This window comes from Saimiri boliviensis, chromosome 3 (assembly GCF_048565385.1).
Source record: "Saimiri boliviensis isolate mSaiBol1 chromosome 3, mSaiBol1.pri, whole genome shotgun sequence".
Taxonomy (NCBI): domain Eukaryota; kingdom Metazoa; phylum Chordata; class Mammalia; order Primates; family Cebidae; genus Saimiri; species Saimiri boliviensis.
The window spans coordinates 40,852,866-40,867,089 of record NC_133451.1 but is presented as its reverse complement, the minus strand read 5'-3'; the positions used below and the strand labels follow the sequence as shown (position 1 = coordinate 40,867,089).

Genomic DNA, 14,224 nt, shown 5'->3' with positions numbered 1-14,224 from the left:
AATTGTGTTTCAGTGAAAAACTATGCACTGCCTACATGCAGCACACCATTTTCAGTTACCTGATTCTACTCTTCCATTGTCTTTGAACTATTTTTACAAGTTCTAAACTCTACAAGTTTAAAAAACTGATAGACATGCAAACTGTCCCATCTGGTAGAGGTTCCCTTTTCTCCACCTGCACACCCCACGGAAAAACCATTTACACATTCAAGTCAACATTCCTTTATTCCAGAACAACTTGCGCTTTCCTTTGAATAAGGGCCCTGCATAATTAGGTTCAATAAAATCTTTAACATGTGTTCATTTTTATGTCTGTATGAGAGTCACAATTTTACCTTTCCTGAAAATATCATTTTTTAAGAACATAAATCTGATCATGTCTCTCCCTCTGTGTAACTACCTCCAAGGCTTTCCACTGCCTTTAGAATAAATCCCCCAGGTGTCCCAGGATGTACAAGCCCCGCACAGCCTAGGTCCAGCCCGCCTCTCCTCCCCTCCTCACTCTGTCCCTTGCCAGGGCAACTCCCATGGCTTGCCCTCTTTCAGTGCCCTGAGAGCATCAGGCTTGTTTCCACCTTATGGCTCCTGCACCTGTTGTTCTTTAGCCTGGACTGCTTTTCTCATGGGTGGCTTTTTCTCATGAGTGAACTCTCAGCTTTATTGTTCCACCTCAGAGAGATCATCTCAGCCACACTCTATCAAAAGTAACACCCTCACTCTACTTTTTTTTTTTTTTTTTTTTTTTTTTTTTTTTTTTTTTTTTTTCAGAAAAGGTCTCACTCTGTTGCCCAGGCTGAGTGCAATGGCATGATCTTGGTGCAATGCAGCCTTAACCTCCCAGGCTCACCTCAGCCTCCTGAGAAGCTAAAACTACAGATGCTATTAGCCACCATACCTGGCTAATTTCTTATTTTCTATAGAGACAAGGTCTTACTATGTTGCCCAGGCTGGTCTTAAACACATGGATGCAATTGATTCTTCCACCTCAGCCTTCCAAAGTGCTGAGATTACAGGCATGAGCCACCGTGCCCAGTCTCCCACCCTGGTTTTTCATCATAGTTTGTATGTTTAGAGACAGACCTGGCTCTGTCCTACAAGTTAGAGTACAGTGGCACAATCATAGTTCACTACAGCCTTGGACTCCTGGGCTTAAGTGATCCTCCTGCCTCAGCCTCCCAGGCAAATAGAACCACAGGTGCACACCACCATGCCCAGTTATTATTATTATTTTTTTTTTGTAGGGATCTGGTCTCAAACTCCTGGGCTCAAGTGATCCTCCCCACTCAGCCTCCCAAAGTGCTGAGATGACCAGAATGAACCACTGTGCCTGTCCCTTATCATAGTTATTTCTATTTAAAATAACATTTTAAGTTAGTTACCAGTTTGTTTACCTGCTCTCCCCAAATCCATAATAGTAAGACCTTGTTATCTGGGTTACCATTATATCCCCCTTAGAAAGGTACCTAGCACATGGTAGACACTCAATATATATTTGTTGAATAAATGCCTGGGAAAACGAGGTGCCTGAAGATAGCAAGATCCTCATCACTGGAGGCATTTACACATGGTTTGCACAACCACTTGCCAGGGCCATAGGAAAACCATGGGCAGAGGCTCGGCCACAAGAATAAAAGACTGCTAAGGTCCCCTCTAGTCCTATATACCTATGATTATAGGGCCACCACACCTTTTTTGCTATGCAATGAAAAGCAAAGGAGTATTCCTCAGTTACCTTGTACCAAATGATAGTATGCACACTCCTGTTCCTGCTGCAATATCATCTTGGCACTAAAATGTTTAAGTTAATCAGACATTTAATTTCAAAGTGGAAGGTCATTATCTTGTCACAAAATTTTTTTCCAATTACTTTTTTTTTTCTATTATACGAAATGAATTAAAAGTAGCACAAAACATTAGGAGATCAAACAGTCAATCAGAAGCTCATTAAATATCATTGAAATTGGTGCAATAAAAAGCATTTTGCATGGCTGAGTTATTATTTAAAAGCTATATTCTGGATGGCTCAAGGAATTGACATGCTGCCAATCAAAAAATCACCCTGTTCATAAATAGCCACTTGGCTTTTAAAAGTTCACTCTCTTTTTTTGTTTTGTTTTGTTTTGTTTTGAGATAAGAGTAAATATCTAAAAAGATTTAAAGCATGGGTGTAATTACTATTCTATCAACCCATTTGGAACCCCCAAGAGAAGATAACCACAAAGTCACTATCTGATCATTTAGGCCACAGTTTAGAGCAAGATGCTCACAGAGTGCTACCAGTAATTTTATAAACACTTAAATACATTACACTTATGTACAATACTCAGTTAAAAACAATCTCAGGCAGGAATAAGTGGTCAGTTATAATTTTAAAATTGTGTTCAACTCCACACTTAGAGTAAATGCTCATTTATTTTTTAAAGACTGATTCTTAAATAGTTCATTTTTCTATGAACCCAGGACCCAGACATAGGTGACTGCCCACATGAGAATCTGAAAGCTGATCACTTAAAATTTTTTTATATTTTTCCTCTGGGAATCTTCCCCTCCCCATCCCTTTTAAAAAGCTAAACCACTAATTTGATTATTTCTGTTTTATAGAAATGATCACTTTTTGATGTAAAGGACAGCAAGTCCTTTTCACTGGAAAATATACAATAGAAGTATTATTCCCAGTTTCTGAAGGTGTTTAAGTGGTGAAGAGAATATACATTTAAAACTACATAGAAGAGCCAGGCTCACGCCTGTAATCCCAGCAGTTTGGGAGGTGGAGGCAGGTGGATCACTAAGTCAAGTGTTCGAGACCAGCCTGGACAATATGGTGGAACTCTGTCTCTACTAAAAACACAAAAAGTTAGCCGGGCGTGGTGGCGTGTGCCTGTAGTCCCAGCTACTCGGGAGGCTGAGACAGAAGAATCGATTGAACTTGGGAGGCAGAGGTCGCAGTGAGCGGAAATTGCACCACTGCATTCCAGCCTGGGTGACAGAGCAAGAATCTGTCTCAAACAAAAACAAAAACAAAAACAAAAAACAAAAAACAAACAGAAAACAAAAAGCCTACATAGAAGAGAAAGCCACCAGGTGCAGGAAATTACTTCTTCAGAAGAACTAAAGGATTTCTCCCATCTAAACTCCACACACTGCCACTACCCCAATTTCTTTTCAAAAGCCAGGATTTATTGGCAAATTATCTGGGAGTAAAGTGGGAGGGAAAGATTTCAATGCAAAATTCAGAACTGCTTTATAGAAAATGTGGGGAGGTTTGTTATCATTTATTTCCTCCAGTATATCATTCAATTTCAGCTGTCTTACGTCTCAGAAGTAGCTCCCCCATTTCTCACTTATGTGCCTAAGAAACATCTCCCTGGCATCTCATTCTCTTTCTCTGTCTTTCACCAGCATTTTATTATTTCTTAACTGTCCCTCTCATGCTTGTCTCCCTTTTTCCTAGAGATCCACGTGTCCTCATTTAGCAGTTTTCAGAAGCCAGGGAGAAACATTGCAAATAATGTTAAATATGATTAATATCTTGAATTCCTTGAAATATGACATGCATGAGTTACAATGAAACCTCTTTTATTTCCCCATGAAATGCTTTTGCATAATGAGAAAGAAAATGTCCTCTATGCCCTAATCAGCCCTGACAGTTCCTGGACTCCCAAATACTTTTATTTATGGCATTATTTATTTCATCTCTAATAAATGGGGGGGGGCACAGCACCATCTGAGGAGGCTGCAGGAGAGAGGGAGACAATCTGGGGTGGAAGAATGCAGAAAGAAGCTGAACAAGCAAGGGAGAGAGAGAAAGCTTCCAAAGGGAAGGAGACCAGGGAAAGGAGAGGCCAAAAGAGGTGAACCCCCAGAAGAAAATGGGTCACCATCCCAAGAGTAAAAGGAAGGCTCTGAAAAGGAAACACTTCAGAGTGCAGAGATGAGGGTCCTACATCAAGGAGCACCCAGAACTCTGACCTGGAGAACAAAGAAGGAAGACCGAAAAGCAGCCCTGAGGCGGGGTATGCTGGTTGGCCTAGAGGAGGGGTGATTTGAGAAAGGGAGCAATGGACCCTCTGCTCCAAAAAGCGGCTGGGAGAGGCCAGGTCATTTGTACCCCATGCAGGATCTTCTCCAAACCACTGAGATCTCTCATTCAAACCGCTACTGAAATTGTTTGTCCTCCAGACCCTCACCGATGGCGCCAGTTGCAGTGAGTAAGCCAATGCAAGGAGTGAGTTCTCGGGTTACCGTGGTCTTGCAAGTACATATACATATATTAAAAATGACACTGTTGAAAGTAATCACCACCCTCAAAGGGAGGTGTCAGGTCATTTTCTCCCTCAATTGCACAGAGTCTACTGGCTATGAGAAATGAGTTGAATTCAAATAACCCGGATCCATCAGTGCAAAACAGCCAGAGGCTCCCGAGTGTCTGACTTTGAGCAGTTTCCTTCAACCTCGCAGAGCCTCGGTTTTCTCATCTTTATAATGGGGGGAAAATGATGGTGTCATGCACTTTCAAAGGGACCTTACAGGAAACAAATGAAAAGGTGAAAAAATTCTACGTCCTGTGCACTTTTATGTTCCGCATTAGCTCAGAAGCCGCGAGGCTCCAGGAGAGCAGGACCCCAGGGCTCGGTAAACACCGCGAGACCACCTGGGACAAGAGGTTCTTTTCAGAATGATCAGGGAGCAATTCCTGATTGGCAGAAAAACTTCCTGTAATACACATATACTCTGACGACCCCGCCCCAACGACTAACCCCTCCTCTGTGCAACCCCGAGAGTTTGGGGTCAAGCAGGGGGCGCCAGGAGCTCGTTTCGGAAGCCGGACCCCGCCCGCAGCCGCAGAAGCCGCGGGTCCACATGTGGGGCTCTAAAGTCTCGTCGTAGCCGGATTCCGGATCCCCACCTTCTTTACCGGTAACCCCGGCGCCCTCCAGATCCTCGCTTGTCCCTTCCCCCCGTCCCCGTCGGAGGCGCGGAGCCGGCGGGTCAACCCCGCTGGCGGCGGCGGCGGCGCCAGGCCCCGCCCCCGCCCCCATTATCATTAGCAGATATTACCCTAAACACTTGCTCTTTACCTCCTTTCTCCCTCCAGGCATTGGCGAGGCGGCCTGTCAATCAGGAGCTCGGGCGGCAGCCCCCCGCGCGGGGGCTCGGCGATGCCAGCCTCAGCGACAGGCGGCGGCGGCGGCGGCGGCCACGGCACAGACACACGCCCTCCCACACGCGCGCGCCGGGGCAGAGCCGGCGGGCAGGCGGCGGAGGCACCCTCGGAGCCCGGCACGCGGCGGGGAGGGGACGTGCTCCGCGGGACCGGCCCCGAGGCGCCGGATGGAGGAGGAGATGCAGCCGGCGGAGGAGGGGCCCAGCGTCCCCAAAATCTACAAGCAGCGCAGCCCCTACAGCGTCCTCAAGACGTTCCCCAGCAAGAGACCGGTGCTGGCCAAGCGCTACGAGAGACCCACCCTGGTGGAGCTCCCGCACGTGCGGGCGCCCCCGCCGCCCCCGCCGCCCTTCGCGCCGCACGCCGCCGTCTCCATCAGCAGCAGCGAGCCGCCGCCGCAGCAGTTCCCGGCGCAGAGCTCCTACACCCCCGGGCCCGGCCGGGCTGGGGCCGCCGCCGCCGCGTCGTCGTCGTCGCCGTCCTGCACGCCCGGCGCGTCCCAGGGCCACCTGAGGACTCCGGCGCCGCCGCCGCCGCCGCCCGCGTCCCCCGCCGCGTCCTCGTCGTCCTCGTTCGCCGCCGTCGTCAGGTACGGCCCAGGCCCGGCGGCGGCCACCGGCAGCAGCGGCACGGGTAACGACGGCGCCAGCCTGGAGCTCAGCGCAGGTACCAACTCTCGGCGCAACTTTCCTTCCCGCCACGGCCGGGGGCAGCGGGAGGGGACCCGGGAAGGAGGAGCGGGGGGGCGCCGACACCCGCCCGCGTTCGGCCCAGTCGGGGCGTCGGGGCGCACCCTGAGGCCTCCCCGCGCGCCCAGAAACTTCTGGAGGATTCCCCAGTGCCGCCGCGCCGGGCTTCCGACGGCGCGCTCCTAACAGGTGGCTCCGCGGCTTGGAACCCGCGCCAGGAAGCGCGGCTGCAGCGGTCTGCCGCCGGGATTGCTTGGGCGGGGTCGGAGCGGGGGCCGGACGGAGTGGGGGTCGGAGTGGCAGGGGCGGCCGCTCCGGGAGAGGCCAGAGCTACTCAGGCCGCTCCGCGGGGACGCAGTCGTACTGCTTCACTTTTTCCTTTCGCTTCTTCCCTTCTCCCTCCCTCCTCCGTTTGTTTTTCCATCTCTTCACTTCTCCTTTGCTTTCTGGTGCTTTCTTCGCCACCTCTTAGATGCACTCTCGCGCTGTCGCGGACCACGCCAGCCGGCTCTCGGCTCCGTGTCTCCTTTCTGTGCGCCCGTTCTCCTCGTGCGCGCACTGTCCTGCTCTGCCCCTTTTCCCTCCCCAGCCGGCGGTTGTGAGACTCGGGGCTCCTCTGCGCCAGCCACGCGGTGGACTTCGGGCGCGGGGTGGTATCTTACCCCTCCTCCCTGCCCCGGGAGCAGTGGGTAGTCCGCCCCCACCGCCCACGCCGTCGATCCCACCATCCCCTCGCCCCCGTCCGTGGGACACCGCCGCGCCGTGGGGTGTTGCATTTCGGCCCGAGCCCTGCAAAAACGCCTCCTGGGGAGCACTCACCCTTGGGTCCGTGACTCCTCCTTTATCCCAACTCTGCCGGCGCTGCGCAGGCAAAGCACCCCACCGCCTGCCTGCAGGAAGCGAGATGGGCTGGTGGCGAGGCCACAGCCTGAGGCCTGCGCCCAAGGGAGCTCTCCACCAGCTCCCGGTGAGCGCAGCCACGTTTATCCGCTCATTAGAATTAAAAGTTACTGCAAAGGCTTTTTATGGCACTTTGGAGCCCCCCAAATCCTGCACATCTGTGAATCTAAGACTCTTTGTTTGCCCTTGTGGAAAATAGAAGAGTGTTGTGTCTCAATGAGTTATAGATGCCTCCACTGATAATTCTGTTTGTCAATATTTTGACACATGAAGGATTGGTTTTGAAAAAGAAAATCTAATTACAGGTTATAGTGAAGACTTGATTTGTCACATCTCTCACTGATTTGAAGATGTTTGATGGCTTTCAGTGGGGTTCTTAGGTGGGCTTCCTTCTTGTTTGTGGGGTGTATTTTTTTCAGTTGTTCTTGCCCCTATATTCCATTGTATTTTTATGTTATTTGTTAGGCTGTTGGCTCGCTTGGTTTTCCTCCTTACTTCATTTTCCCTCCACTTCTTAGTGAGGTTCGGTTTCTTTCTTTCTGGTTTGGGATCTTACTTTCTCGTAAACTACTTCTTGTTCAGGCTTATGTTTATTCCCAGGCTCGGCTTTATCATTCTTTATTTTTATGTCGTTTTCCAGCAATTTGAGTCCTTTTCCCATTTTCTGTGTTTTCCTTACTCTTTTGCGTAGCCTTAGTTCCACCATTTTCATTGAGGTTTTCCCCTCGTTGTCTGCCCAGGTCAGTCTTTGATCTCCCCTTGCTTTCTCCTTCCGGCCTTTGCTGACTGTCTTTCCACGTTTTACTTCCCGTTATACGCTATAAATCTAATCCCGTCTCATTTCCATTTTCATCCATAGTTTTAACGGGCTATATTCTTTTTTCTGCTCCAGTCACTTGCTGTCCTTTCCTTGGTCACTTCTACCCTGGAAGTTTCTTTGCTGTCTTTAATTCATGGGGAGTGGGGTTTTTTTTTTTCCTGCCTTTTCTCACGTTGTTCTAAATGTATTCTTTCAGTGTTTCTTCTAATGTCCTATTTAGTTTATTTTGTCTCTGTCCCCAGATGGAAATCATAACATCACTTTTAAAGGAGTGAAGAGGGACTTTTTTGATGCCCTTCAGTCTTCCCTATATTTCTTTTTATTATCAAGGCTGCCTTTGTTGTTTTTAAGGGAGGTCATAGAGAGGGGTGAGCTTGATAGCACCAAGGGCTGGATGCCTTATGCTTTTTGGAAAGATGGGAATTGGATGGTAGGTTTCTTCCATGCAGTGAGGAAAATAGTCTGGGGGCGTTGGGGGGGAAAGATGTAGAATTAGACATCATGAATTGTGGCCATAATATTAATCACTGATGGACAAAGCCATCTCTTAACATGCACAGTGATGTGAGTGGCCATCAGAGGAACAGCTACCTGAAGAGCTGATTGGTTCTTTGAGAAACTAGTTGTTCCACTTTGAACCAATGAGCATGTGTGCACAGACCCCTGGCCATTTAAGCATAGGGTAGGAGTGGGAGTGGCACTTTGCCTGTTACACCCTTGCAGAAGTGTAATTGCAGTGTCTCAAACTACCTAGTAAACTGAAAATAGTCAAAACATCCATGTGATGAAATGAGTCAAGGACAGAAGAAGAGACATAACTGAGTGTCCAGAGTAAATGCAGTAAAAAGATGAAAGGGTTGAAGTGAATCTTATGTGCCATTAAGACCCATAACTGAGAAGAGAAATACGTGATTAAAAATAGATTTTTTTTCAACATTCTTAAAAAATCTCATGAAGAGTATAATTTTCCTTAAAAGGGGTAATACACCATGGTTTTAAAAGCATATTTTTCCTCTGTGGGAGGCTTAGAGTTAAAACCCACGTAGATCTTGATATGCAGCCTAAATTTGGCATCAGGAAATGGGAAATTGCATCTTTAAGCAGAGTACAATCAAAAATGAATTACAATAAATCCTATATAATTGCATAGGTCATTCTCTTTAATGAGATTTTATTAACCTGACTGTCAAGCTTTTGAGTCAGGCAGATATTTTATCTTCTTCAACTGATAAAAGTGTCAGCTATAAACCACCATATAAATATTCATAAATCTACACATCTGTGGCAGCCTATCAGCATCATTCTTTTGGACATTAAAAGCATTCTAATTACTTTCTGTCTAGCAGAGCTGAAATGCTGCCTGTTATAGTATGTGCTTGGCAGGCATGATTGCTTTTGTTTGCCATCACAAATAGCAGCATCCTATTTTATATACCGATGGTCCAGAAAATATTCAGGGATTGACTGAGCAGGATGAATATTAGGAAGCACCATCTGGTTTTGATAGCACCGAGTATATTAACTCATCTGTTAATTTTTGACACATCATTGATTTATTTATTTAGAAAAATTGCATCCTGTTTTGCTGTGTTGATGTTTGCCATTATGAAAAAAATTGGATGGCATTTTTTTAAAAACAGACATAGTTCATTGATTTAAGACAAGGGTGGTGCTTCCAAAGACGCTTTCATTTTCTAACTTCTGTTTTCTATGCCATGAAGTCCTTTCTTAAAAAGAAGTTAGATTAATGTTTTAAGGAAATCATCTATTTTGAACTAGTTAGAAATCCTTGGGTAGATATAATATATGAATACGTGATAGTAGGTCACTAAAAAAATTTCTGCTTCTGCATTTTTAATATTAATATATTTCACCCTTCGCTGGGCTAAAATCAAAAGGTTACCACTAATCTTGACTACTATGATCTCCTTCATAGAAACAGAATTCTCTTGGGAATCTGCTGTGATGGGCAAATTCCATTCAAGGCTTTACTTACAAAGAAGGGCAGTAAAGTAGGGAGACTCTGTTTGATTGCCTACTTCCCATCCCTCCTCTTACTCACTTATCAGATTTAGGATGGATTAAACCTCTTAAATTCAGACGAATTTCCCGGAATGAATTTTTTAATTAAAAAAATAATCATGGGTTCAGATTTTGGAATCCAACGAGGCACAATTTGCAGCATGATATTATCTCCCAGTAGGCTGTACAATAAAGCAAAATAAATTAGGGAGAAGGGGGCATTTTAGAGGGCTTTGTCATTGTGATTTATTAACATTTTATGGTGTTTAATTTTAGGAAAGTAGGAATAAAGTAGATAAGGGATAAAGTAGTCCTTCTGTAAACTGTTGACTTTCTCTTTCCCTGCCATCACTTGAGTAGAGCATTCTATGCCTTAAAAAAAAAAAGCAGTTTAAAAAATCATAATACATGTTCACACTTTGCTCAATTAAGAATCATGGATCAAAAAAAAAAAAAAGAATCATGGATCAGTAACCATTCAATTGCGTTCATATGAAAACAGAACTTTTCTCCATTTCTTAGTGATAATGGGCATCACACAGTACTTGCATTTCTAATTGTAGTCTATCTAGAAGGCTAAACTAGATGCCATATGTGTTAAGTGGAAAGATTTGCTGTTTTCCACCAAATGTAATGGTAATATTTTTCATCACACTCTTCTGTATATCAGTGTTAAAATAGTATTCAAATAATTCAAGGTATTGAAAAGAGAAAAAATTCAACTTTAAAAGTGACAATAGCCATTTTCGTATAAATTCTGAAAGCGAATTCAGAATGTTTTTTTTAATTGTAGCTATTCTCTCATATTCTGAGTGCACTTTAATAGATTATCTTCATAATGTAGTATATTACATAATGATTTTTTCTCAGCATGTTACAAGTTTATCCTTCATGTAAGAAAACAAATCACGCTTGTCCGTAAGTCAGATTTTTTTCCCTTAAAATCTATGTTCTAATGTGATTTATCAATATGATTAAAACTACTGAGTGTGCTGTAGGACACTGAACAAATATATTTAAGCAGTTCTTTTTAGGCAATTCTGTTTTAGACTTTCATATTTTGTCCCTTTCATCAAGGTTGTGTTAAAGGTGTATAGGCTGTAAATCAATTGGGACTATACTGATTAAAATGCAAACAGTAAATACAACTTCAGGTCTAGAATGGGATTATAGGATTAAAATGAATGAAAACTGCTGTTGTGCTAGAATTGAAAATTCCCAATCAATATCATCCTTTGATTTTACTAATAAAAGAAAGAAACCAGGAAGTTAAAAAAAAAAAAAAGAATGTAACATCTTAAACCACTTACTTGTATTGTTCAGCTGTTGACTTTCTTGTTACTTGGTTTTGGCCATTGTAAAGAAATGGCACCCAAACATTTTTCTGAGACTCCAGATAAGAGTACAAATGCTGCCTCACAGAGCATATACCAGATAATTACAAAGTATAAATCAAGCTTACGAACTGTTGAATAAAATATATTCCATACACCTACTTTGACAAATACACTGACATAGTAACCAGGTTTGGAATTTACAGCCAATCCATGTCTTTCCCTCCCTACTCTCAGCTTTATTTTCCACTAGGAGGGACGTCAGGTGTACATATGTGGAGGTCCCAGTCCACACTTGCAGGATCTGGCACCATGGTCTGTCTTTGGATTCATGGCTCAGAGAAGATGGCGGCATAGATCCTTAAAGCAGTTTGAGTAGGGAATTCCTGGAACTTGGAGTACTTGGCCATAGGGACAGGATTGGCTGGAGAAGGAGGATCAGGTGGGGGTCGTGTTGCCAAGGTCTGAGGCTAACACTGTTCCTAAGAGTAAGAAAGTACTATTCTTAGAAGAAAATAGTCCTGTGGACTGTCAGCCTGCCTAGGGTAGACTTGCTATCCCTACCCCAGTCAAGTAAATCTGAAGATGCTGTAAACTGAGATGCTCTGTGTAGGTACAAGAGCCCCTGCTATGGCTTCAGTAACTATTTCTTGAGGCATCATGCTGGCACACACACTCAGGTACAGTTTATGATCCTCTACTGAGTAGAAGAGATCTGGCCTCCGTTCTGACTTGCAGTTTTTCAGAGGGATTCAGGATTTGGGAGATGTATGGGCTTTACATATATTATTATTTATTTATTTATTTATTTAGAGACAGGGTCTCACTCTGTTACCATGCTGGAGTGCAGTGGCATGATCTTGGCTCACTGCAATCTCTGCCTCCTGGGTTCAAGTGATTATCCTGCCTCAGCCTCCTGAGTAGCTGGGACTATAGGCGCATGCCACCATGCCTAGCTAATTTTTGTATTTTTAGTAGAGACAGGGATTCACCATGTTAGCCAGGATGGTCTCAATCACATGACCTCATGATCCACCTGCCTTGGCCTCCCAAAGTGCTGGGATTACAGGAGTGAGCCACTGCACCCAGCCGCTTTACATATATATTTTTATTTAAAAATTGGAAAAGGGCAGTTGGCCCCCTCTCCTCTCAGTATCTTAGTTATTTCATGAAAGAATAGTAAGATAAAAAAGCACAGTGGAGTGTTGAGTACTGCATGGAGTTCTCCTGAAGTGTAGCTTCCTTGGTCTTAATTCCGGGTGTTGTAGAGGATTTCTTATTGAAGCTGTTCTAGCTGATCATGCCCATAGCAGCCCTTAAACATCTCACCTCTAATTCTAAAAGGTTTTTTTGTCCAGAAAAAAAATGCAGCTAGTCATCATTTTCACAGAGAGCTAGTGCTAGTTGCATTTTTATCTTAAACAATTGTTAGAGGCATCTAAAATCTTGAATATTTTGTTTGTTGCCATTAGTCTGTGAAAGGGGAGAGGAAATAAGAGATATCCTCATGCTTCTGTGTCAGCTCTGAAAAGTGCCTGTCTCTCTATTTATAATAGCCCATTTTAGGTAGCAATCAGGAAAGAAGCGAATCTACCCATGACATCTATATTTAGGGTAAATTTTCAAGACCCTTAGACAACATTAAATTACATTTTCACAATTTGGGTTTTTGCCCCCTTTGTTTTTGCAGTGAGATTGCTTTTGTTGTTTTTTCCTTTCAGTGATTGACAGTTAATATTCTTTAGGATTCATGTACTTAAGCTAAGAGGTACCCATGCCACATGCCATTTTAGGATATTTGGTAATCTACTGGAAGAGGTTCTAAGACGTGATACTACTGATTTTCGGATGATACGGGTCATCCTAAACTTTGGCCTTGACAAGAAATCCGAGTTAGCAAATAAATGAAAAGAAGGAATAGTGAACACAGTTGTTAGAAGACCCATGCAGTTTGTGCTCATCCTGTGCCCATAGGCCCACTCTTTGTTTTACCTTAGATTTCTAGTGAGCACTTCAAAGAGACTTATCTTTCTTCTCCAGTTTGCATCTGGGAGCTATGTACTCTCGGCAGGGATTGTATCAGCTGATTAATAGCAAGGGCATGAGGGCACTCCAGAAATAGAAGTAATGATTGCTTTAAGCCCTCCTATCAATGAGGAATTGAGTCTGCAGTAGCTGGCTCGATTCGTTAGAGTAAGGATATTAATGAATCCAAAGGCGTGAGTTCAGACCTGTGCAGCCAGTTAATGCCACAGAGAGGGAAATCTCTATATGGTGCCCAGTGTCACAGTCCGGCCATTTCTTGGAGTAAGAGACTGAGTGTGACTCATCAAGCACCCCACCAGTCACAGAACAACAGGAAGCTATGCGTTCTATTCATAGTGGATTTACTGTGTCATCTTGGTTTATGACAGGGAGTAGAAATACATATTTTTAACATGTTTGAATGTTAAGCTCAAAATAAAGGACTTTATTTCTCTCTTGCCATTGGCCATTGGTCACTGACGTGCCCTTTCATTTGTTTCAGAGAGCCGAATGATCTTGGATGCCTTTGCCCAGCAATGCAGTCGAGTTCTCAGTCTCTTAAATTGTGGAGGAAAACTTCTGGACTCCAACCATTCTCAGTCCATGATTTCTTGCGTGAAGCAGGAAGGCTCAAGTTATAACGAAAGACAGGAGCACTGTCACATTGGGAAAGGGGTCCACAGTCAGACCTCAGACAATGTAGACATAGAGATGCAATATATGCAAAGGAAACAACAGACTTCTGCATTTTTGAGGGTTTTCACTGACTCTCTACAAAATTACCTGCTCTCGGGGAGCTTTCCGACTCCAAACCCCTCGTCCGTCAGTGAATATGGCCACCTGGCCGAAGTGGATCCTCTGTCAACCTCTCCTGTGCATACACTAGGTGGCTGGACTTCCCCAGCAACATCCGAATCCCATGGTCATCCATCTTCATCTACACTGCCAGAAGAGGAAGAGGAGGAGGAAGAGGAAGGCTATTGTCCTCGATGCCAAGAGCTGGAGCAGGAGGTTATTTCACTGCAACAAGAAAATGAAGAGCTCAGAAGGAAATTAGAGAGTATCCCAGGTATCCTGCCATATTCCTTGCAAGACAACTGCAACTCTTACTCCTTTCACTTGCCTCATCTGTCTGTCTGTATTTCTGTACTCATGTATGTGGATGTGTATATGTGGAGGGGGCTTTTTTTGTTTTTTGGCCAGTGATGTAGAAAAGCTGGAAAAAAACCAGACTTGCACAAGGGCTTCTTAGCCTGTCCAGTGCCAAACA

General features: G+C 44.6%; 1 protein-coding gene across 2 annotated transcripts in view; it reads left to right on the top strand.

Moving 5' to 3' along the window:
* The first annotated feature begins 5,302 nt into the window (after nucleotides 1-5,302).
* The window catches only part of BEND4 (BEN domain containing 4), a 39,545-nt gene continuing 30,623 nt past the window's right edge, over nucleotides 5,303-14,224 (top strand). For both annotated transcript variants that reach the window (XM_003940970.4, XM_074396067.1), the window contains exons 1-2: nucleotides 5,303-5,830; nucleotides 13,457-14,023. In XM_003940970.4, coding sequence (XP_003941019.2) covers nucleotides 5,332-5,830; nucleotides 13,457-14,023 — 1,066 coding nt within the window. In that variant the 5' untranslated portion in view covers nucleotides 5,303-5,331. The remainder of the gene's footprint in view (nucleotides 5,831-13,456; nucleotides 14,024-14,224) is intronic.